General features: G+C 36.1%; 1 protein-coding gene across 1 annotated transcript in view; it reads right to left on the reverse strand.

The window, feature by feature from the left end:
* CNTN5 (contactin 5) overlaps window positions 1-23,516 on the reverse strand; it is a 1,653,888-nt gene that overhangs the window by 129,828 nt on the left and 1,500,544 nt on the right. The window contains exon 16 of the mRNA XM_061440146.1: window positions 12,897-13,017. Within this exon, the coding sequence (XP_061296130.1) occupies window positions 12,897-13,017 (121 nt within the window). The remainder of the gene's footprint in view (window positions 1-12,896; window positions 13,018-23,516) is intronic.

The following is a 23,516-nucleotide window of genomic DNA, read 5'->3' on the forward strand; positions in this document are numbered from 1 at the left end:
TTGCTTTTTGGAACTTTCTAAGATATTTTCCCCCCAATATTTTTGATCCACTGTTTTTGAGTCTGCAGATACAGAATCCACAGATACAGAGAGTTGACTATATTTAGATTTTCTTTCATGATGTTCCTTGATACCAACAACTTGTTCTACAAGGTATTTATTTGAGACCAGGGACATGTCTCACAGTCATGGAAGTGAACAAAAGTTGACAAACATGTATCTGGGGGTCATTAGTTTTATATTTTAACTAAGAGCAAATCAATTGGCCCCTTAGGACTTAGAAAAGAATAAGTATTACTTCCTAAGTGCTTAACTTATTGGGCAATGGCTGAGATATAATGGAGTAAGAACTGTCTTAGTGGTTTCTTGATGATTACTTGCTTATCTGAGGTTTTTTTTTGTTGTTGTTGTTCTACAACTGTAAGAAGATATTTATCACTGTGAAATGTACCATTAGAGCCCAGCACAGATTGAAAAAAGACTATTGTCATATGGTGACAGTGAACTTGGTGTAATCCCTATGCCACCATGTAATTCATTAGGAGAGACAGAGACAGTGGGCTTTTGCAGAAGCACTTAAATAGAGCAGTCCTGGAGGTTGGATAATTTGTAACAGATGTTCCATATAATGAATGGATTACGGGAGAGTGTCTGCAATGCAGACTATCTCATTCAGTGGGTATGATCGATGCTTCTTATTAGCTTGACTTAACATTCTGTGAACTGAGGTTGTGAGACAAATATGTGAGCTTTGATTTACTGATACACACAGATCAGGTAATAAAATCTCTTTGAAACAGAGATTAGGTATTTCAAATGAAGTTTACTAATACAGTCTTATTTCTTGAGCTGGCACAAAAAATAATTATAATGAACCAATAACTGCCTGAACTTGTTTTATGCCATATTTTTCTGTGATTAATGTGCACTAGAATTAACCAAATTAGAACATTGACAAACGAGGAAGCTGACAATTTAGTATAGATGATTAATTTTTGTTAACTTATGTGATTTAGGAAAAAATTCCTTTGTTTGAAATTCTGTACTTTTGACCTAGAATGTTTTAAAAGCTAAGACATAATTCCAGAGGAACTTGAAAACCATTCATACCATTTGTTTTCAATTTAAAAAATCTAAGTACTTATTTCACAAGTACTTCCAAATCTTTTAGTGTCCTCAGTGGTGTTTATAAAGGCTTTTTACTTTAATTTTAATTTTTGCATTGCTTCATTGCCAACTAAAAGTATGCAAAATTCCATGTAAACATTTATATAATGAATATTTATGTTCTTAAAACATTAAAGACTATGATATAAATCAACTTATAATATTTTTGGGGGGTTCATTTCATATGCTATCAAGCTGATTACTTTTAGATAGGCAGATAGTGATGATTGTCACTGGTAGAAAAGCAGTAATCTTAGGACCCTATTATAGCTTGATCTACACATCTTTTCTAGAATGAAATATAATTTGTGCATTTAACTTTTTTTTATTCAGGCTTAGCCTCTTGGTGACTTTGTGTAACTGTACTTCAACCTCTTTAGTATTTGTTTCACACATGGGAAATTCTCTTGTATGCTAAGGTAGCTATTGCAGTTTGCTCAAAGATGGAGCCCCCTACAATGGAATCTACAATGCAAAAAAACACACTAATATAAGCAATCCACTTCTGGGAAGTGAGGCAAAGTTTCATCGACTCAGTTAACTGAGTATACTGAGATGGTCCTAACGGTATTTCACAGTTCATACTAATGACAGTAAACCTGCAGAGAACACAGTTATGCCAGGCTTAAAAACATGCTAATTTGGCCCTGAGGAAGGAGAAGCAACCAAAATGCTCCCACTCACCTTTGGAATGCTTATCAAAGTGTAATTGAACAAGATGGACAGAACAATCATAAAGTTATGGGATATTTCATCAGTGGATAATCAGATAGGATTGCCTGTTGGATAAATGTAGACCATTTTCTTGTTTATAGGTACCATGAAGAACAATGATTCATCTTCCTAATCTTAATAATTAGGGAAACATATTCTTCATCTAGTGAAGAATATCAGCAACAGTGTCTTGCATTTTCTGAAAAGCATTCCACCACTTGAAATCTCAATTCATTTTCCTATTAAATCTGCAAATTGGATATATGTCCCCATTTTACAAATGAAGAATCCGGAAGAGGTAAAATGACTTGCCTCCAGTTATCCAGGAGATAAAGAGTTAGATCTAAATCTTGGCCTGGGGTTATTTTTAGACTGCTACAATGTATGGGCTGGGTAACCTGGCTTCTATTACAGCCATTTTAAACAAAATGAGTTATCTTTAAGTTGGGCTATTGAGATTCAGCAAACATTTACAGTGCACCAGCTATAAATTAGTGCAGTGTTAAGTGCACAGTTGCCCAAAGATCTTTTCTCCAAACACAGCACAAGTACAGCAGATCTTTTCCCACTACTTTTTGCACACTTTGAATCTATGCAGTTTTATTTTCTCACAGCAATAATTAACCTTGCAGCTGTCATTTTTATGTCTCAGCTTTTCAATACTTGACCACTTTGACTTCTGTAGAGGTAATTCTCTGCTTTAATAAACTGCTTTTATTGGTAAAAGTAGGAACTATTTTTTCCTTTCCTTCTGAGTTTTTTAGGTACCTCACCAATGATTCGCAAATTTCCAAAGGCAAAATCTACTGATATACTCAAGCTATAACATAGGAACCCATGTACTCATGACTGCCAATCCTTACATATAATGTATTAAATTAGATTTTCTCCATAAGTACTAAGCAACATGTATTACATAATTTAGTTTAGAAAAAATAGAAAAAATAAAAAAAAAACCCATCAATTTGAAAGATGTTTTTTAATCAAGAATGAGTGACTTATTCTTTTTTCTTTTTTTACTCATCATCTGGTGTTCAGTTTCATCCCTACTCTTTCACCTCACTTGCTCTAACTCATTAGAGAGCTAATTGCCTTTGTAATTCCAAATTAAGGAGTAGTGAAATGGAAACATTACCTTTGCCAGGTGTTTGGGAGGACAAAATCCAATTTGCAGTAAAAGTTTCTTCCAATCAGTGTTAGCCCTCTGTTCAGGCTGCATGGATTTTGTGTGGATTAATGAAGAATCATTCAGAGTCCAGGCTATATGTTGTATTGTGTTACACAAAATCAAGAAAATAATTAAGAATTTAGTATTCTGGAATATAAATTGAAATAAAACAAGATTTGGGGATAGAAACTGAAGTGAACTTACCAATTTTGTATTAACTTCTTTGGGGATATGACAAGTCATTGTGTTGACATTCAGCAGAATTTTTGCTTGGAACTTGAATTCCACATGTGGATATCAAAAAAGGGCCATGTAATAATGAATATGCCCTGCAAAACTATTCTGGGCTTCCCCTGAAAACAAATTACTACCCAATACTCAAAAGACATGCTAAAACAATTTATGTAAAATTCATAGAAAACAATACATTCAGGGAAATAAAAAGGTTAGGTTTCAGAAAGTTTAGGTTCAAAAGGTTAGGTTTCCTAAACCAACTGGTGGTTGGTTTAGGCTGTGTCTACATAAAGTATATGAAAAGGAGGTAGGATGACATTTCCAAACAATTCAAACAAATGAACAGACATATTAAATGTACTTCCAATATTTCAGCTAAGCAATATTGGTGACCTTAAGGACATCCTTTTGAACATCAAAGACCATTTTTGTTTGTTTGCTTGTTTTGTGTTGTTTTGTCTTCAAGGCTCTTAACATAATTCACCCATAGGTAGATGAACATCAAAGCTTTGAGAGAACAGCAACTGCCAGTGGGTGGAAGGTCAGGCACTTTTTAAAGCAATTGGCTTGGGGCTAGTGCACTGGGATGACCCAGAGGGATGGTATGGGGAGGGAGTTGGAAGCGGGGTTCAGGATTGGGAACACGTGTATACCCGTGGTGGATTCATGTTGATGTATGGCAAAACCAATACAATATTGTAAAGTAATTAGCCTCTAATTAAAATAAATAAATTTATTTATTTATTTAAAAAAAAAGCAATTGGCAATTTTTTCCTTGCTTAATAATTGGAAGAAAGTTTAAAATGAGAGAACAAGGAGAGATCATTTAGAAAGAGGTCTATTATTGACTGATGCTTACTATTCCTAAGGGTATTTGTCTCTGAGGCTAGTTTCCTTATCTGTAAATTGGAACTAAAAATAGTAACCTTCTCATATTGTTTTTATAGGACATTCTAGATATATAAAATGAAATAATTCATAGAGATACTTTAGCACAGTTCTTGGCATATAGGAAGAACTTAACAAATATTAGTTATTTTATCAATAGAGCTTATGATCAGAAAGCAAAATGTGCTGCTCATATATCTGTAATCATACTCTTTGTATTATATTATAAAAAATGTTCCTTCATGTTGGGGACATAAGTTGCTTATGAGTAGCTGTAACAGTGCCTGTTACATATTGTGCACGCGTGCGAAGTCGCTTCAGTCGTGTCCAGTTCTTTGTGACCCTATGGACTGTCACTCCTCTGTCCATGGAATTCTCCCAGGCAAGAATATTGGAGTGGGTTGTCATGCCCCACCTCCAGGGGATCTTCCCGACCTAGGGATGGAACCCTGGTCTTCTGTGTCTCCTGCACTGGCAGGCGGGTTCTTGACCACTTGTGCCACTTGGGAAGCCCTCTGCCACGTAAAGGGCTAAATTTGAGCAACCTGCTTAAAGTCACACACTTAGTAAGACCTTATGGGGCTGTGAAACATTCTGTCTGACTTCAAACCTTACACTTTCCTTAAGATACTGCACAGCTTTGCATACATCATCACTTACCTCTCTCTGTCTACTCTGATTTCATTATTACACTGAATTTGCCCTTGCAAAGGTCATCAATTATTTAAAACTGCTCAAACCAGTGGTCTCTATTTGTTCTTGATTTACTTGCATTTGACACTGAGGCCTATTTTCTCCTTCCTGAAATTTCCTTTTCCTGTCCCTAAGGTTTGTTTTTTTTGATCTTCCACTTAGTTGCTCTGTCTGGCAGCTACTTCCCAATCTTCTTGTAGCTTCGTCCTCTTCCTCAACGTCAGAGTTTCTGAAGCTTATGTCTTGAGCTTCTTCTCCTTCTCATTCTTCACATGCTGTCTTTGCAATTTCATTTTCATCTCATCGTGCTGAAATTTACATCTCAGCTCAACCCTATTCTCTCCTGATCTCCGTAGCCACAAATCTATTTACTGACTGGGTATTTCTCTCTGAACAGCCTTATCTTAACTGCTCTTCCTTCACCCCCCAATTCACCTATCTCCTTATCTTCCAGATAAATTGAAAAGCATGATCATTCTTCACTAGGATGGCCACTTAATGTATCATCTAAACCTGGACAATTTTGAGAGAAAGGACTTCATCAATAATTATGCTGGCTCTCTGAGTTTAACCTGGAACTGCCTTGGTCTAAGCAGACTGTGGTCCCAGCATTACCACTGGGATTTATCCTGGCCTCCTATTCTCATTTTTGCATAAGGTGAGCCACCAAGTTCTGTAGATCTTGTCTCCTTCCTAGCTGTTTAGTATGTGTGTTTCTTTCCATCTCAATTACCATTGTGTTTTATCAGACCCTTCTTATTTCTTATCAGGATTATTGCCATGGTCTCCCATTTGGTCTCATGCTCCTCTAAAACACCCCCTGCTTTGTCAGAATGATCCTCTTAAAGTGCATATCTAATTACATGCCTTTCCAGTTTGGGTCCTCTAATGACTAACTGTAATCTATGGCATAAAAGGTAAGTTCTTTCCCATGACATCAGAAGGCACTTATAACCAATCCCGCCTCACCACTTATCCTTCTTACACACTAGAACTGTCTTGGCATATAGTAGGTACTCACTAAACAATAAATAAAATCAGGATCTAAAACATAACCCCACATACCAAGAACTTGCTTCAACAAGTTTACTAAGTGAGAAGTAATAGTAAATGTCATTTTTATAATAGGATGGATGCATAAAAAATCATGTAAGATTTGTGGAGCAAAATACACAGTGAATTGTGATTACCTTTCAATTTGTGATTCAGAAACATGTGTGATATAAAACCTATTTGATTAGATTTTTCTTAAAATGGAAGAGTGAAGTCAATGTACTTGTTTCAAAATAGCAAAATGCTCCCCAGAAAGTCCAAGTCAGTTGATGGAAATACCAGTTCCTAAAAGAGAACTTGGCTTCCAGCAGGCACTCAATATTTGTTGAGTAGCTAAATATAAGAAATTTAGTCTCCATCAATTAGTTGTCTATATACAGAGACAATTCACTTGTTCATTTTATGTATAACTGTGGCAAGCATTTGGTCATTTGATCAAATCACTTCAGTCAACTATCATTTCAGTAAACCAAACTAAATGTTGCCCAGAAAATCCACAGTCAAAAATGTTACTTTTTAGTCAGTTGTTAGAGTTCCACAGATTAGCAAGCAACCACATGAAAAGTACAAGAGAAAAAAACTAAGCTGCTATTCAGTGTGTAAGAGAAATTGTATAGGTGTCAATCAAACTAATTAATGTAGAAAATGTCTAAGCAAGTGATTTGTATGCATTAATTATTTAAAAAGCCTTACCCAACACTAGTGACAGTAGTGATCTAAAATTCCCACAGTGCTATACAGGATATTCCAATAAGACTTTGCAATGAATTAGATTAGATTTTCTTCTAGATGAGGACATTTTATTTTATATCTCAATTTTAAAGCTTTTTTAAATATTGGAAAAACCAATATATTAACTGAATAATTTCTATTCTGCTCTAAAGTAGAAATTATTGGCAAATTTGTTTAATATTAATATTAACATTAAAATTACACTGAAAGCATTTGTTATTGTTCTTTTGAGCCTCAAATACCAGTACCAAATATCATCAAACCCAGCTTTGTTTTTTTGTGATTTATAGCTCTTTTTCTTTTTCCCTGGAGACTCTTTTGATTCCAAGACATTACTCCACCATATAAAGGCTTGTGCAAACTTCAAACCTGTCATTTCATATTAGATTAGTGGTGGAAAAGGAAAACTGTGCGAACTCTGAATAGCTGTGCCAAACACTTGTGCATTTTATTTATTTGTTTTTTTAATTTTATTTTATTTTTAAATTTTACATAATTGTATTAGTTTTGCCAAATATCAAAATGAATCCGCCACAGGTATACATGTGTTCCCCATCCTGAACCCTCCTCCCTCCTCCCTCCCCATACCATCCCTCTGGGTCGTCCCAGTGCACTAGCCCCAAGCATCCAGTATCGTGCATCGAACCTGGACTGGCAACTCATTTCTTACATGATATTTTACATGTTCACTTGTGCATTTTAAAGCTTGAAAGTTTAGTAGTGGTCAGATGGTAAAATACATTTATATCAATTTAGAATCTACACATTTCAAAAGGGTAGTCCTTTGAGAGATATAAAGACAGAGCACATTAATATTGGTTAATTCTCAAACCTACATGTATAAGAAATATATTCAAGATTTTCACTGAGCTTGAGTTTCCTTTTGTATGTGCACTTGTATCTCTCCAAGGACAAAAGGCAGAAAACTTGAGAATTTTTCTCTCTTGCTGGTGAGGATCACTGAAAAGTATATCTTGGAGACAATCTGGAGAGTATTTAATCAAAGTTTCCAAGTTGGTTTCCATCAGATGGTAACTGGTATCTTTAGATTATTTTCAACTATTTGAAAACAAAACAGATAACACTTCACAACTAGCTAAAATGTAAATTCTCTCTTTTTTTTTTTTTCTGTTGACTGAGTGACTTCGCTTTCACTTTTCACTTCCATGCATTGGAGAAGGAAATGGCAACCCACTCCAGTGTTCTTGCCTGGAGAATCCCAGGGATGGGGGAGCCTGGTGGGCTGCCGTCTATGGCGTCGCACAGAGTCAGACACGACTGAAGCGACTTAGCAGCAGTAGCAGCAGCAGAGTGAAATTATCTGGTCTAGTAACACTGGCTACCTCATGATAAAAGATTTTAGTGAAAATTTAAATAGAAATATAAATTAATGATTACTTCAACATAATGAACAAAATCTTTCAAAACATAAGGCTCTTGAGGTAGAATAATAAAAAATGATCTTTTGTATAAAAAGCTGATGAAACCTCTGAGGAGGCTTTAATATGCTATTTTTATAGATGAGCAAACACATTAAAACAACTTTGTTATAACTGATCCTCCCGATTGCTGAAGTCCTTTTGTTCCTGTAGCTTCATACATAATTTAATGCTGTGCCTGGATGACTTCATGGTGTATTACTTGTGCAGTCACACAGGGTCCCTGTCTTAGAAGGTCCCTATACTTGGATTTAATGTTCTGCTGTCACTGTCTTAAGATTCTTGCCAAACTTTTGCATGAAGGTCTCTGCATTTTCATTTTGCACCAGGACCCACAATTTATGAAGTCAGTCCTAACGCTATGCCTATGGATTTTCATAGCATTTCATTATTTCCCCTAAAAGAGGTAGGTTATCTAGGGAGCTTCCTTCACTGGTGTTTCTCACCCCATTCCCAAAGGTGGTTCTCACACTAGCGGACAAGAGGATAGTCGCTTGGTCTCTCACAGAGGGCTGAGATCTTGGCATCTACATCTGTTTCTATTCTGTAGCAGGGCTTGCTACAGAGCAGGTGCCAGATGAATGGGTGAGTGAATAAATAAACAGAAAATTATCAACAAATGCCTGTGACTTATTTAATAGGCACAACAAATTCTTAATAGCTTCTGTTTTGAAATAAAAAGCGACAAGGTTGATCAGCAGAGACTAAAGGTAAAATATTCAAGGAAAAATATTGTAAAGAATAAATGGAGTTGAACTGATGAGATGTTTGAAGCAAGTAAGATTGAAAGACATTCTGAACTCCAGGTTGAATCAAACGTGATAGATGGAAGGAGGAATGAATAGTTAAAAGCAGTCAGATTTTTCTCAATAAATTGTGTCCTGAAGTAGATTCTTTCTTCTCAAATTCAGTTTAACACAAGTCATAGTTATCTCGTAAATTGTATTTCAGGGAATAAAACTTGTCATCCAAGTTTGGGGAAAAGAGGGTATACAGGCAGTGCATTCAGAAAGAACCAAGAGATTGTGGATTGTCTTTGACTATGCCAAGAGTTTCTTGATCTACTGTTTTGCATTAATAACAGAGCAATCTGAATAAAAATTTGCATGAAGAAGTGTATTTTTTATTGTTTCATCTGCCTGAGGGCAGAATAGACAGAGCTCAGGCTCGGGTTCCCAGTCAGTTTAGCTAAACACATTTTATTCTTTAAACTGTGATAGTTTCTTACCCTTATATTCTCTTTGGGAAACATATTTCTGACAGTCAGTTTGTAAAATAAAATAACAAAAACTAATACTTCTTTCTCTGTTGTGTTTTATGTTATGTTTGGTCACCTCTCATAATGTTTGGGGAAGAAGGCAATGGCAACCCACTCCAGTACTCTTGCCTGGAAAAATCCCATGGATGGAGGAGCCTGGTGGGCTGCAGTCCATGGGGTCACTAGGAGTCGAACACCACTGGGCGACATCACTTTTATTTTCATGCATTGGAGAAGGAAATGGCAACCCACTCCAGTGTTCTTGCCTGGAGAATCCCAGGGACCGTGGAGCCTGGTGGGCTGCCATCTATGGGGTCACACAGAGGCGGACATGACTGAAGTGACTTAGCAGCAGCAGCAGCAGCATAATGCTTGGGAGTATCAGTTCTTTATAAACTGTGTATTCCCGTCAGTGAGGTTATCCCTTAATGCTCTATCTCCTTTACCATGGAGAATATAACACAGTTTTATCCATCTTTAAAGAGGTTCCCTGTAGCATTATCTAGATTTACTTTCTCTCTTGTTGCTATATCACACTTGAGTAAGTGACTTAAATTGTGCACAGATGTCCAGGTGTGGCTTTAATTTCTTTTTATATTCTGGCAAAATAACTTATTTTAAGTTCATTACTTCTATTATGGGTCTCCAAATTATGCATGGTGCTGTTATTAGGCTGGTTCACTGAATATTAAGTATATGAGAGCAAGCAATTTTATGCTTCAGATGATTATTTATGGGAAAATTCAATTTTTGGAGGATGATAATAATGGTGGAATAGAGGTGAATAATAGCACTGACATTCACAAGCAAAATAAAACAACAGTGGAAACAAGCATTTGGGGGAAAGATAGCTTTCAAGCAGTGCGTGAGAAGAGAAGCAGGGAGCAGCTCTAGTCGGGGAAGCTCAGATTCTAAACAAGCATTGATGAGGTCTTGGGGCCACACACCTGAGCCCCAATCTAGTGTGCATGTGGGGCCAGGTGAAGAACTGCAGGATTTGGTGAGATGTGCAAAAGAATTTCATAGACTTTCTCTAATGGGAAAGGAGACAATCTCCTAGGTTATCTAGGAGAATATATACTTTAGTCCCCTAAGTCTCCACGGAAATAGAATTACAGAGTTATAAAAACATATTCCTTGCTAGCTAAAAACATTCCACATTCTCTGAGCATACAATGAAGGCATCCTATACGAAGTATGGTGAAATTGTCTTTACCATTCTCATTTTATAACACTCTTGAATAAGTGTGCTTTAAGGATTCTGCTGCTAAAATTGTAATCATCATTAGAAAACCTTCATCTAGAAAGCTCAGCTTTGGTCCTGTCACCTGAACAATAGTTCAGAATGCCCCAAGTTTACAAACCAATGGTTGGAGGAGTGGGAGAAAGAAGAAGACAGGGTAAAACTAGTTTGAGTTTCATTTTACAACATTAAAAGCTGCAATATTCAAGCATCTGAGTTCCTTCAATAACCAAGAAGCTTCAGAAAGAAAAAAAGAAAAAAAACTGAACCTTTACTTCAACTTTTAAATCTGTCTGAGACCAACCAGGCAGAAGAGGCAAGCTATTTTTACTAGTTTTAGAAAAATAATACAAGTATATAATAGAAAATTGGTGACTTAAAACAACTCACTTCAAATGAAAGCTTGAGCTGAATGTTGCATGAATATTCAGACAATAGCAACCTATTTGAAACTGCTATTGAGTATAATTCCAAATTTCTGCATTTTATCATCTCCTAGGCATAAAGCCAAAGGCTAAAAGAACAGAACACAAAAAAGCTGAGCCTGAATTATATTCTAAATGCTGTTGAGTTTAATTTTACTTACAAAGCAGAATGTTACTTTGCCACTTAAATATGCCCCTCACAGCCCTGTAAAAATACCTGGCTTCTTGTTATCAGCCTCTAAATTGTGTTATTCATTTAGAAAGCTCCAATTTTAGGAGCATCATTCTAAATTACTAGGCAAGTGCTACACAATAAATACACATAATCTAAAACAGACTGTAGTGAGAGAAGAAAGCAATTTTCTATAAAATTGACTGCAGTGTGTGGTTTGCCATTCCAAAAGCCTTGTAACTTCAAAGGCATAAAGGAAAAATTTTAGCTAAATGAAATATCATGAGAGGATGAGCACTTTAAAAAGTTGATGTTTTGTAATAGAGTAATACAGATACACATTCTTCTTATAAATTTGGAGACGAGTTCAAATAACCTTCAGAATAGAAACAAACACACGCAAAAAATGAGCATGCTGCCACTCACCCAGATACACATCTGTTTCAAAACAATGTTTTATCTGGACCAATAGTAGATATAGATGCACTACCCCAGATCAATAAACCTTGGGTGACACATACAACTAAAACAGATGATGAAGCTTACATAGGCCTTGGATTTCCTGCTCAAGATTTTTATAATATTAATGAATTCTTGAAAATTATGATTGGAAAACACTCGAAGTGAGTAAAACAAGTTAATGTAAGATACAAGTTTTTGTTATGGATTGTGTAATTTTTCTTTGCAGAGATCATGCAAGGGGTCTTAGCATGCAGTAGTCACACCAGTCAAATTTGATTTTTTTGAAATCAAAAAGGGAGAGGTGGGATTCTGGTAATGTTCTAGCTCTTGTCTTAAAAAACAATTTCTTGGTATGAATACTTTATGATTTTTTTCTTTGAGCTGTATACCTATACATATATGATTTTTTAAAATTTTTATGCAGATGTATTGTATTTCCATAGAAAACAAAAAAGAAAACAAAGAAAAAAGGGGGAAAAAGAGAAAAAGGGCAGAAAGAAAGGAATGAAGGAGGCAGAGAAAGAAAGGGAAAGAGAGAGAGAAAAAGAAAGAAAGGAAGAAAGAAAAAGAGAAAATGCATGCTTAGAGCGGCATTTCCCAAACTGGCAAATAATGTGCTAAAAGAAATTAGCGCTGTAGGCATTTACTTAATTCAAATAAGATATAGCTTCATAGGGTTGTAGAATTTGGCAGGCTTGCTCATAGTTGGAAGCCACTTAACTGTCATTTCTGCACAGAGAGACTGTATGTTGACATTTTCAGACTTTTTAACAATCCCTGTCACTTAACAATTGCAAATGCCACTATATTAGGCATGCAGTTTTTCTGTTCAGGAAGCCGAATTTAGAGGTTAGTGGAGGGAAAAAATGCCTAGGGGTTCCAGTAGCTTTACATCTGGAAAACCGTATACATACACACAAAATTTTTGTTTCTCTAGTATTCAAGGGTCTTTGTGACTCAACTGTTGAAAATTTCATTTTGGCATTAAGTTGGGTAAACAACCTAGTAACCACCTAGTACTAAAGGTGTTTGGGAACCTGAAGTTGGATCTGTAGGTTTTGTCTGTTTCTAAGGAGCAAGTTACCATATAATCGTTTCAAAGGCAAAAGGTTAAGCAAGAATGACATATATTGTAAAATCGAAAGTAAAATGCACAGTATTGATGTGCTCAAAGTCCATGCACTTCAATTCCTTTGTATGATAATTTATGGTGATCATGTCTTCAGACTGCACTATTAGCATACTCACCCCTAACAAGAAGTTCTGCCTCATCTGACACACTGTCTGCTGTGGTCTGTACCCTGCAGCCATATCTCCCAGCATGCATCAGAAGGATGTTCCTGATCATTAAATCTGCAGAGGATGCTTGCTGAAAGAGGGATGAAGTGCCAGTTTAAAATGTTGCAAATCTGCCTAGTTCAAGGTGGTTTAAGGGGAACTTTGCATATTCAGTCAAAGGGCCCATTTTTGGCCTTACAATTTATCTGACGACATTTCAGAAGTCAAACATGCCCCACTTCAAGGAACACATGGAAGCTATGTTTTCAACAATTGCTAATACCACATTCGAACATTTAATATTGCATATAATGATTTAGCAGCTACAATATTTAAGAAATATTTACAAACAAATTCATATCTTTAAAAGTTTAGGAAAAATAGTGTACAAAAATTATTGCTTTGCTATTCAGAGACAGACTTATTTTTGTGGCAAGAAAGCAGTATTGAAAGGAATAACAACTCGTGGAATTACGAGACGACAGTAGTTAAAAGATTATTTTGCATGGCTTTATTGAATGGCTTCTTTTGTAGGCAACAGAATGAAGTGGTGCTTAGGTGCAAGAGTGCTGGTCCCAAGCCATATGTTTTCACTCAACAGAGATTGATTTATTCCTTCCACAACCACCACCATCAGGAGTAGGGTCAGCCTGAATCTCTGTTAATCAAAGCAATTAAAAAACATGAAGAAGACACAAAACACCCGATCCTTGTTGGGAGCACAATGATTAGAACGTAGTTGAAGAACAGTTGTATCAAGGAAATCAATAAGTACCAAGGAGATTATGTTTTAGTTGTACTAGTTCATGGAATCAGTGATTATCCTATACTTTAGGATGTCGGGTATAATCTTTCATTACTTAATCTTGTCTTTCATTTACTTTAACAGGAAAGATGGATTTCCTGTTTTTATGAAGATCTGGTATTCACAATTCATGAGGTATTTTTTTCAGAGAATGACATAGCAAAACTCCAATATGCTCTTCACTTTCCATGTTGCAATTAAAAACAATCCCTGGAATGAGAGTACATGCATGCAGCTTGAAATGACATCTTCAAAAAACTCAACACTCCTGTTTCATGGGCACTTGAAAGAATGACTAATGCAAGACATGGAGAAGCACCCCCGATTAGGTATCTTTAATTTGTTGATGGAATGGGTGAATTATCTTAAAAAATGATTTGTTTGTCCTTAGAAGGCAGCGTCCTGATGAGTATTTATGAATTTAATTGTTTGCCTTCATTTTGAAATAAACTAATGGACTATATAAAATTCATGAAAGTGAGAGGAATTTCTGAAAATCTGTTGGATTTTTTTTTTTTTTGTCTTAGCATTCATAACAGGGTGAGAAGTTATTGGAAGTTTTTAACCTCTCAACTGATATGTATTTCTTTAAATCAATCAATTAACTGTATATTACGTTTCAGGACATTTCTTTCCAGTATTTCATTTCTGCTTTTTTTTTTTCCCCTTCCCATTAGTCTTATGATAGGAGCTTCTAAGTGTATTGAAATTTTCTCTTATGAAATAATTGTTAATACATGGTCTGGTTCAGTCATTTACAAGGGAATGCTTCTTGGTAAGAATGCATTAAAATGTCACAATAATTATTTCAAGAAATATGATATTTGTCCAGTGAATGTCCTCCACTATTCTTTTCCTTAGATAAAATTGTTACTCAAATTTCATTTTCTCATGTGTACCAGACTAAGTGCTCATTTCTTTCAAATCTGAAAAGGAAGTTTACACTTAGTAAAACCTTTGATTTCTCTTGGGGAAACAAAAGCAAACTGTAAACATCATAAGCCATACTTAGTCTCACATCTGCATAATATAACACTGTTTATGCATGCTAAGTCACTTCAGTCCTCTTTGTGACTCTAGGGACCGTTGCCTACCAGGCTCCTCTGGCCATGGGATTCTCCAGGCAAGAATACTGGATGGGTTGCTGTGCAACCCCTCCAGGAGGGATCCTCCCAACCCAGAGATCGAACCTGTGTCTCTTCCATCTATCTGCATTGGCAGGTAGGTTCTTTACCACAAGCACCAACTGAAAAGCCCTATAATTCTCTATAAAAGAGTTTAAATATTTTTACCACTTTATATAGCATGGATCCATCTTAGGTGTGAAATATCCTTTTCCCCATGGATTTCTAAGATGCTCTCCTAATAGGTACCCAGTTAAATTAGTCAAGAATAAATGTGCATACCATGGACCTAGAATAGAATCTATGTTTAATGGAAAAGCCAAGGAGAGGTCCAGAAAAGAATAGAGGACTATTCTTCTCAGAAGTAACACTTCTGAAAGACTGCACTTGGAGTTGTTTATTTTATTTTATTTTTTTACTTGCTTGTGTTTCAATTTCACAAACTGATTGGTGGTAATTTAGCAGTAGAAAAAGTAACGATCATAAGTCGTTGTTCAGGCTCATATTTTTGACAAAATTATTCCATAAAATCACATTTCTGTGATTAAGTTAAATTTCCAGATATTTTTCTTCCCAAATAATTGATTTCTTTTTGTCTTGGACAAAAGTCTTGAAACCTTTGTTCTTTTGTTAAATTATAGTGAAAGAAAAGTTTAATGGGATTAAGAAGAGACTGCAGTGAAAATCACAAAGAGGTCCAAAGAATCCAGGAGAGTGAAGTATAGATTATCTTTCTTATCCTGTCCTTTACTTGATTCCTGTAATTAATAGCATACAGTACTCTAGAAACCGGCTGAAGCTCCATCACCATCTATCAAGAATAAAGATCCTATAGCCCATTACTTATGTATTAATGCTAAGACTATGTGAAGAGTTGAAATTGTCTCATTTCAACTCATGGGGCCTATTCCTGCTCTTTTGGATTATTTCTGCATTATATTTTTACAATTCTAAACAGAGAAGATTAAAAGTAAACATGAATGGTGAACACTAAAGCTAAATTACCCTTTCAGGAGATTCACTGATTTTCATGAGAAGTAATGAGAAGAATTCACATGGGAGCCTATTATACCTAATCTCAACCCACAGTATACAGTTCCTGGGAGAGAACTTCCACAATTTAGTGCATTTTTAATGAAATGGTTACTTAGAGCAGATGTTTGCTTTCTTAAGCTTAAAGCTCATTTTCACTTTTCTCTCTTAGGAGTTACTCTGTCTTATCTTGTTTTCTTTGACACTTGCTTTATACCCTGCCTTTCTCTTTGCTGTTTTCTTTCACTTTATGAACAAATTGCATTACGTGGTGCTTCAAAAGAACTTTCCTTGCAACCAGTGTCGTAACACAACTCTCTAAGCACAGGGCATACCTCAGAGTGGGTGCTCGATAACCATCTGTTGAATGGATGAAAAAGGGGGGATCTTTAAGAAAGGCTCTGTTCACTTTCTGTGGGAGCAGTGGCACTTCTAAGTCATTTACATCTCTTGGTCACATAAGTTCATTTGAGCAGTTGCTAGATCTCTGTAACTTTTGTTTATGATTCGGAAATAATACAGGAAATGTCATCCTTCCAGTCAAGTCCAGTTCGTTATTGGCATTCACCTGGACTAAGTGTCCTGTTCACCCATCATAAGGCTGATAATTAAGACTTCCTAAAAATGGAAGCACGGTTAGCTTCACTGTTCTGAGTGTCTGTTGACTCTTGCTGCCTTAAGGAAAAGTCTAATCTCCTTGTTTCAACAGAAGGCTCCTCAGAGCATGATTCTACTTCCTATGATGAATTCTGTCCTTCTATCACATTAACCTCACATTCCTTCCTATGAAGGAATTCCTCTCATAATTCAGCCTGTTCTGTTAATAGAAGCTTGTTCTCCCTTCTTTGCCTGCAAAGATACTTTTAGACACAACTCAAGTGTCTCCTCCTTGTTCAAGCCTTTCTTCATGAGTTCTGCCACTGTTTAGTTTTGCTTCATTAGCACTCTGTTCCTGTCTCTGAACTACCACTTGACATTCTTGGAAGTCACCCCAGAGGTCCTCTGGGCATTCCCAGAACTGAGCTGGGCACTAGGGCAGCCAATGGTCATCAGGTGAGCCAGAGAGTACATGAATGGCTTGCTTCCTTCCTTATCTGTATCTGACAATACTTCCTCGTCCTCTTCTTTTTTCCCTCTTACAGAAATTAGAAGGAAAATAGGAAGAAACTATGGAGGAAGACAGCAGAAAAAGGTGCTGAAAGAGTATACACAGGTTTAGGGATGACACAGAATTGCTTGAGTCCCTGATCTGCCACTTATTAAGTTTGAACTTGGAAAAATTGATCTATTGCTCAGAGCTTCTCTCACAGCTTCAATGTGATAATGCAAGTGAAGCTCATAGTCGTGTGTTTGGCACACAGTAAATGTTTGATAAATGTTATCTGTTAAAAGACACAATAATGCATTCTTAGCCAAGAGGAATATTTCTTTAACTGGTATTCACTCCTTCAGTGAACAGGATATCAACATTCTCCATAGGTTATAGTAAGTTTTCTGGTAAATGCCTGGCTCATTTTAGTTGTATGTTATCCTACACCTTTCTCTGTTATAGAAAACCACTGTACTCACAATAAGAAGACCTGAATTCTAATTTTAGTTCAGCATCTTCCTAACCCTGAGACTTTAGGAAAGGCACTTTATTGGAATAATAATAGCTGCACTGTCTCTCATGTTTGAGGGGAATTGAATGAAGCAATGTTCACACATGAACTCTTAGTAAATGCTTCAAAAGTGTAAGGTTACTCAAAAAGCACTTTTTTTCCCCAGAATTTAGAAGAATGCTGTACATGTAGTAAGCACCCTGAAAAGGTTTGGGGAATTAATTGTCTGAACAAGAAGATAACTTGAATGTTCTCACAAAAAGTGAATTCATGCTGAATGGCTTAGCCAGAAACCTGCTAGGTATTGGCAGTTTTTGTGGTATTATTTAAGGTTTATATAAATTTCTCAATGTGCTCACATAGGGCACTTCTGGCATCCCCAACCCCCACCAAACAGACTCAGGAACCATTCCTTTCTATAAAACAAAGGAGAATGGCATACAAATTCTATGAGATGTAATTTTAAAAAAGATCTTCTAACACAGAAAACTGGGTATCAGCTAGGAGATATGAATTATTAGATATGATTAATGTTATTGACATAAAATCTTGAATATCTAAAATATTTTCCTGGTAGCAATATTTCTTCTTCCCAGAGGATAATCTGCTAAAAGAACCTTATCACAATAAGGAGATAATATACATATACATTATTATTCCTTTTACAAGTGTTTTATACCTTTATATAATGGGATTTATATTCATGGTGATATGAGTTTAATATATTTTTTAAGAAGTTATTGTGTTAACTCACATGCTTAATTAATTGGACATGTTATCTAAAATAGAAATTTTAGTTGTTCCCAGTGAAGAAAATACTAGACAAAATATTCTTGATGAAAGCATTTATGTCCATTATGATAAAATATTAAATGCATCCAACAATGCATTGAAGGGACTTCCCTAGAAGTCCAGTGGTTAGGACTCCATGCAGGGGGGCATGGGTTTGATCCCTGGTTGGGGAACTAAGATCCTGCATACTGGGAGGTGTGGCCCAAGAAAAAAAATGTGCATTGAAGATTAAAAGTAGGTAAAAATGGCTCTACCGTGCCATTTCTAGGACCTTAGTATTTACTTTCAGCATATATTCTAAAAATGTTAAGTATTAAGAAAAGTACATACAGTTTTTCTTGGTAACATAGATTAAAGATGAAAAAATGAGTTGATGACTCACTGATGAACTCAAGATGGTAGGTATCCAAATTGCATTATTTGGTATTATAAACAAAATGTCACAAATTTATAGGATCAGTCTACTATCTTAGTTAAAATGAAGATTGGGAATTATGATCAGCTCAAAGCAAGAAAATACAGGACATAATTACACAATTAAATTTTAGTATAATGAATTTATTTAATAGATGACAGTATTGATTATATTAAGAATACTTAGTGGATGAGAAAATGTCATGTATATCACATTAGTGTTACTCCTTTCCCCAAGAGGCATATAGGACTAAGGGGTGTGATATTTAACTTGCCAGTGGATGCCAGACTTAAATAGCATATTTGTATCTTGATTCTTGAAAGATGTCTCTTATCTGGTCATATGTACATTGACTTTCTTTCCCCTAGTGGTGAGGGAAAAGGGTATTCCTTTATCTAAGATTAACATAAATGACCAAGGCAAAAGGACTCCATTTGTGTCCTTCTCAAATTTGTATGCTTAAACCTAATCCCCAATGTGATAGTATTTGAAGGTTGGATGTTTTGGAGCTAATTAGAGTATGAGCATGGGTGAAGCCCTCATAAATGGTGTTAGTGCCTTTATAAAAGAGATCTCAGAGAGTGCTCTCACTTTTTCTGCTGTGTAAGGACACAGTAAAAAGATGGCCATTTGTCAATCTGGCCCTCACCAAACACCAAATCTGCCAGTGTCTTGATCTTGAATTTCTCAGTCTCCAAAACTATTAGAAATAAATTTCTGTTGTGTATAAGCCACCCAGACTATGGTGTTCTGTTATTGTAACTTCAATGGACTAATAAAGGATCTAAGTGCATAGTGTCATTTCTATATTTATCTAGTGCTTCTAAACTAAATGAGACATGAAATATATCATATACAATTTATCAGTCATATGCTTTCTTGATTTACTCTCAACTCCATCCTATTTGTTGCAAAGTTTGTCTTACATGATTACTGAGAATATTTGACTCATAGTTGTTTTAATGTTTATGCAATTATTGCTACTTTATTAAACAGATATTTAATTCTGTGTCCTATGCTAAGCTTTGGGTATACAGATATATATTCTGCCCTTAAGGAATGCTTGCTTTAATACACTTTTGATGGAAAAAATTGCAAGTAGAGAATGTGGAGTAGCTTCCCTTACATCTAGGCTTGGAAGCGACATAAAGGAGCGATGTGTTATCTGATAGCACAGTACTCAGACTAGTTCCAGAGAGAAATATTTTCTCCTTCCATGAGCATTGACCCTTAGGTTTATAGTAGATTTCAAACCGGCTCTTTATGTCTTCTCTTTGTCCCACCTTCCCTCATATGACATGCCATTGCTAGGTTAATCCTTTTTAAAAACTGATTTTATTTATCATCTCAAACATGTTCCCTGGCTGCCTTCACTTACTGTCTACAAGTTAGCCCAGCTTCTTACTCAGCATATGAGGCTTGACACGACCTATCTTGTCTCTCACTCTAGTGGAAAATGTATTCTCTGCATTTTCCTGAAGTGTCTCCCCAGTAACCTGCCAAAGTCTCCAAATTCTGTCTCACAAGTTAAAGCCTTGTTCAAGTCTTATCTCTTTCAGGAAGGCTTGACTGACTAGGAGGACTGGCTATATCATTTGTGGTCTTAGTGTAAATTGAAAATATGAATCTTTGTCAAAAAATTATCCATAATTTCAAAATGCTGACAGGCTTTACACCAAGCACAAGGTCTTTCTCAGTGTGGGGCCCTGGGTGACCACACACACTGCACACCTAGGGAGTTGGTCCTTCTGAACACTCAAGTCCCCACTGATCTCCTAGAATATGATGCACGTTCTAGTCAATGATACTCTTTGGAATAAATATCAAGGAAAAAATGCGTTTTTTGTAAATTAAAAAAAAAGCACCTTCCTACCTTGATTTCTGTTCCTTCTCTTTTATTCTTTACTAACTTGATATATTTTTTTCAATGAATTTTATAATTAGTGAATAAGAACAGTTAGATTACATCCATCTTCTTAAGGCTTGTGTTAAAAAAAAAAAAAACAAAACACAGTGATCAACTTTATATTTGTTGTAAGCCTATCCAGACATTGGCATATCATACATTATTCCATCTAAATATTCTTTTCACTTTTTTCCTGCCTCTCCAGTGTTGGCACAAAGCTCACTTAAACACTTGTGTCAACTTCAATCTGGCATATTGGTGAGAAACCAGAAGACATCATTTCATGCTTTGAAGAATGGAGATGGGATCCCCGTGTAAACTTTACAGTCCTAAAGCTGGAAGAGACCATAGAGGGACTCTCATCCTCACTTTGAAGTTCAGTTTTTAAGTGCCATGGCATACCAGTTTTATTTAAGAGAATTCTAGGCAAGAATGGTACTTAAATTCACATCATTAATGTTATGAGAAAACCTTTACTAGTATGACAGGTCAAGTTTCTCATGCAATCACTTCAGCAATAATATTTTGTAATCTGAATACACCTGGTCCATGTGTTGGCTCAATGAAGCAACACTGGTAGGTAGAAAGATATTAACAATTATGGCAGGCAATACGTGTTTTTCCTTAGAAGAGTGATTTACACCATTATTAAAGAATGAAATAAACTTTATATTTTTCACTTTTAAATTACCTCTCACTGATGTTACATCAAAATGATACGACTAGTCAGAAAGAATTTTGTTCCCTCTTGAATTAGCTTGCACTTTGTAAATAGTTAATAATGACATACATGCATATGTGCTCAGTCAACTTAGTCATGTCTGATCCTTTGTGACCCCATGGACTGTGGACCCCACCAGATCCTTCAGTCCATGGGGTTTTTCAGGCAAGCCTACTGGAGTGGAGTGGGTTGCCATTTCCTCCTCAAGGGGATCTTCCCAACCCAGGGATCAAACTCTCATCACTTTCATCTTCTGTATTAGCAACTGGATTCTTTACCAATGAGCCACCTGGCATGACCATGAGGAAAGTTCTAGAATTATAACATTTTACAATAGCTACACATTTTATTTTATGAGGGCTCATAACATTATGCACATTTATACATTTGTTAATTCATTCATTTGTTAGACTATTTTTGTCTAAACAGGACATTGAAAATACTTGGCACCTTTGATGTTATGCCCTTGTCCTTTGCTCATAGAAAATACAGCTGAGCTTGGACCCAACTGATGGACTCAACACAGTGCTTCAGTTGACTGGAGATGGTTACAAGAGACAAAATCTGTCATATCTGATGTGCACATTCCATAAGATAAAAGATAAATTATGACTTTGAGAAACTGACAATGCAATTTGTGAGGCAGGCAACTAGCTATAATGCAGTATGATGTGCTAAAATAGATAAAAGGACAAAAACACTATTTCGGGGATAATTGATTTTAATGTGTAAAGAAAAATAAGAAATCATATGGTTCAACTAAGCCCTATAGCGTTTGAAAAGATGGGGCTGAAGAGTGCAGATGACTTGTTCAAGGGTTAAATGTGGAGGCTGGAGTAGATCCTTGGGCACTGACTCTCAATTGAGTGCTGTTTCCATTCTACTATTGTGCCTATGAAACCAGTCCCTGTTCCACTTAAACTTGCAGGTAATTTGATTCACTTGTACTAACTGAAGCAGAGTTTGGCAAAAGTACCAAAATAAAATTAGTTCATTACATGGTAACAACCACAAAACTATTATTAGAAATTAATTATCAATTTATTATAATGATTTTGAGAGCTCATGCTGTTATGGTTGTTCTTTATCCGTCATATCCAGACATGAATGGTGCAACTTCCTCTGAAATGCCAGGGTCACCTTTCTGATAACATATGACCCATTAGCCTCATTTGCTCACACTGTCATTCAACCTTTCTGGGACTTTTAATCCAGCATTGAGAGAATTTTCTGTGTGTGACCTACAAATTACATGTTTTCTTTTAGCCATGTGTAATTTTTAATGATACAATTTTAATTGAAGAAGATTTAACCAAGTTTGTCTTCCTAACCTAATTGCATAATTTACAGGGAGCAATATTTTACTAATATTTCAATGTGCCTGTTCCCTTTCTACTACTGTCATATTTATCTTTGAAGTTAACACTGTTTTGTTATACCATCATATAAAGGCTTCCAGGATGAATTGTGTTTTATTTTGCTACTGATTTTTACATTGAAGGATAGTCAGTGTCTACGCACAAGTCTAGTTCCATTCTGGCTATGGGAACAGTGCTCAGACACTCCTTTAGAAGATTTCTATTTCTTTCCTGAAATCACAGAGCATAGGCAGGCAGAATATTATTATTGATCCGAAATTGTCATAAGGTCTCAAAGTGTTAGGAATGTGATAGACCATTCTGTGTTTCATTGATTTTTGCACAGAACTTTACAAATGGGTCTGGAATGAGGCCAGTTCATTCGTGTGCCTCTATTTTACTTAGGACTCTTAGATCCCAGCAATTTATCACCCTGGGTCTCTGGCATCATGCGGGAAGTGTGACAGTGTGAGGTGCTCAGTCATGTCCGACTCTTTGTGACCCCATGGACTGTAGCCCACAGGCTCCTCTGTCCGTGGAATTCTACAGGCAAGAATGCTGGAGTGGATCCAGGATCCCTTCTCCAAGGAATCTTCCCAACCCAGGGTTTGAACTCAGGTCTCCAGCATTGCAGGCAGATTCTTTATCATTTGAGCTACCAGAGAAACCCATCGTGAGGGAAGGGGGAAGGCTAATACTGAATGTAGAAGACTAAATGAGAAGAGACCACCTGCTCTGTTCTACAGTTTATCTTTCTATCCTTCCCTTGCCATTGGTAAATAACTCATTTGTAATTGCCCTAATTTTCCTTCTATGACATCAGTTTTATCCCTGTC

This window comes from Bos javanicus, chromosome 15 (genome assembly GCF_032452875.1).
Source record: "Bos javanicus breed banteng chromosome 15, ARS-OSU_banteng_1.0, whole genome shotgun sequence".
In the NCBI taxonomy this organism is placed as follows: Eukaryota; Metazoa; Chordata; class Mammalia; order Artiodactyla; family Bovidae; genus Bos; species Bos javanicus.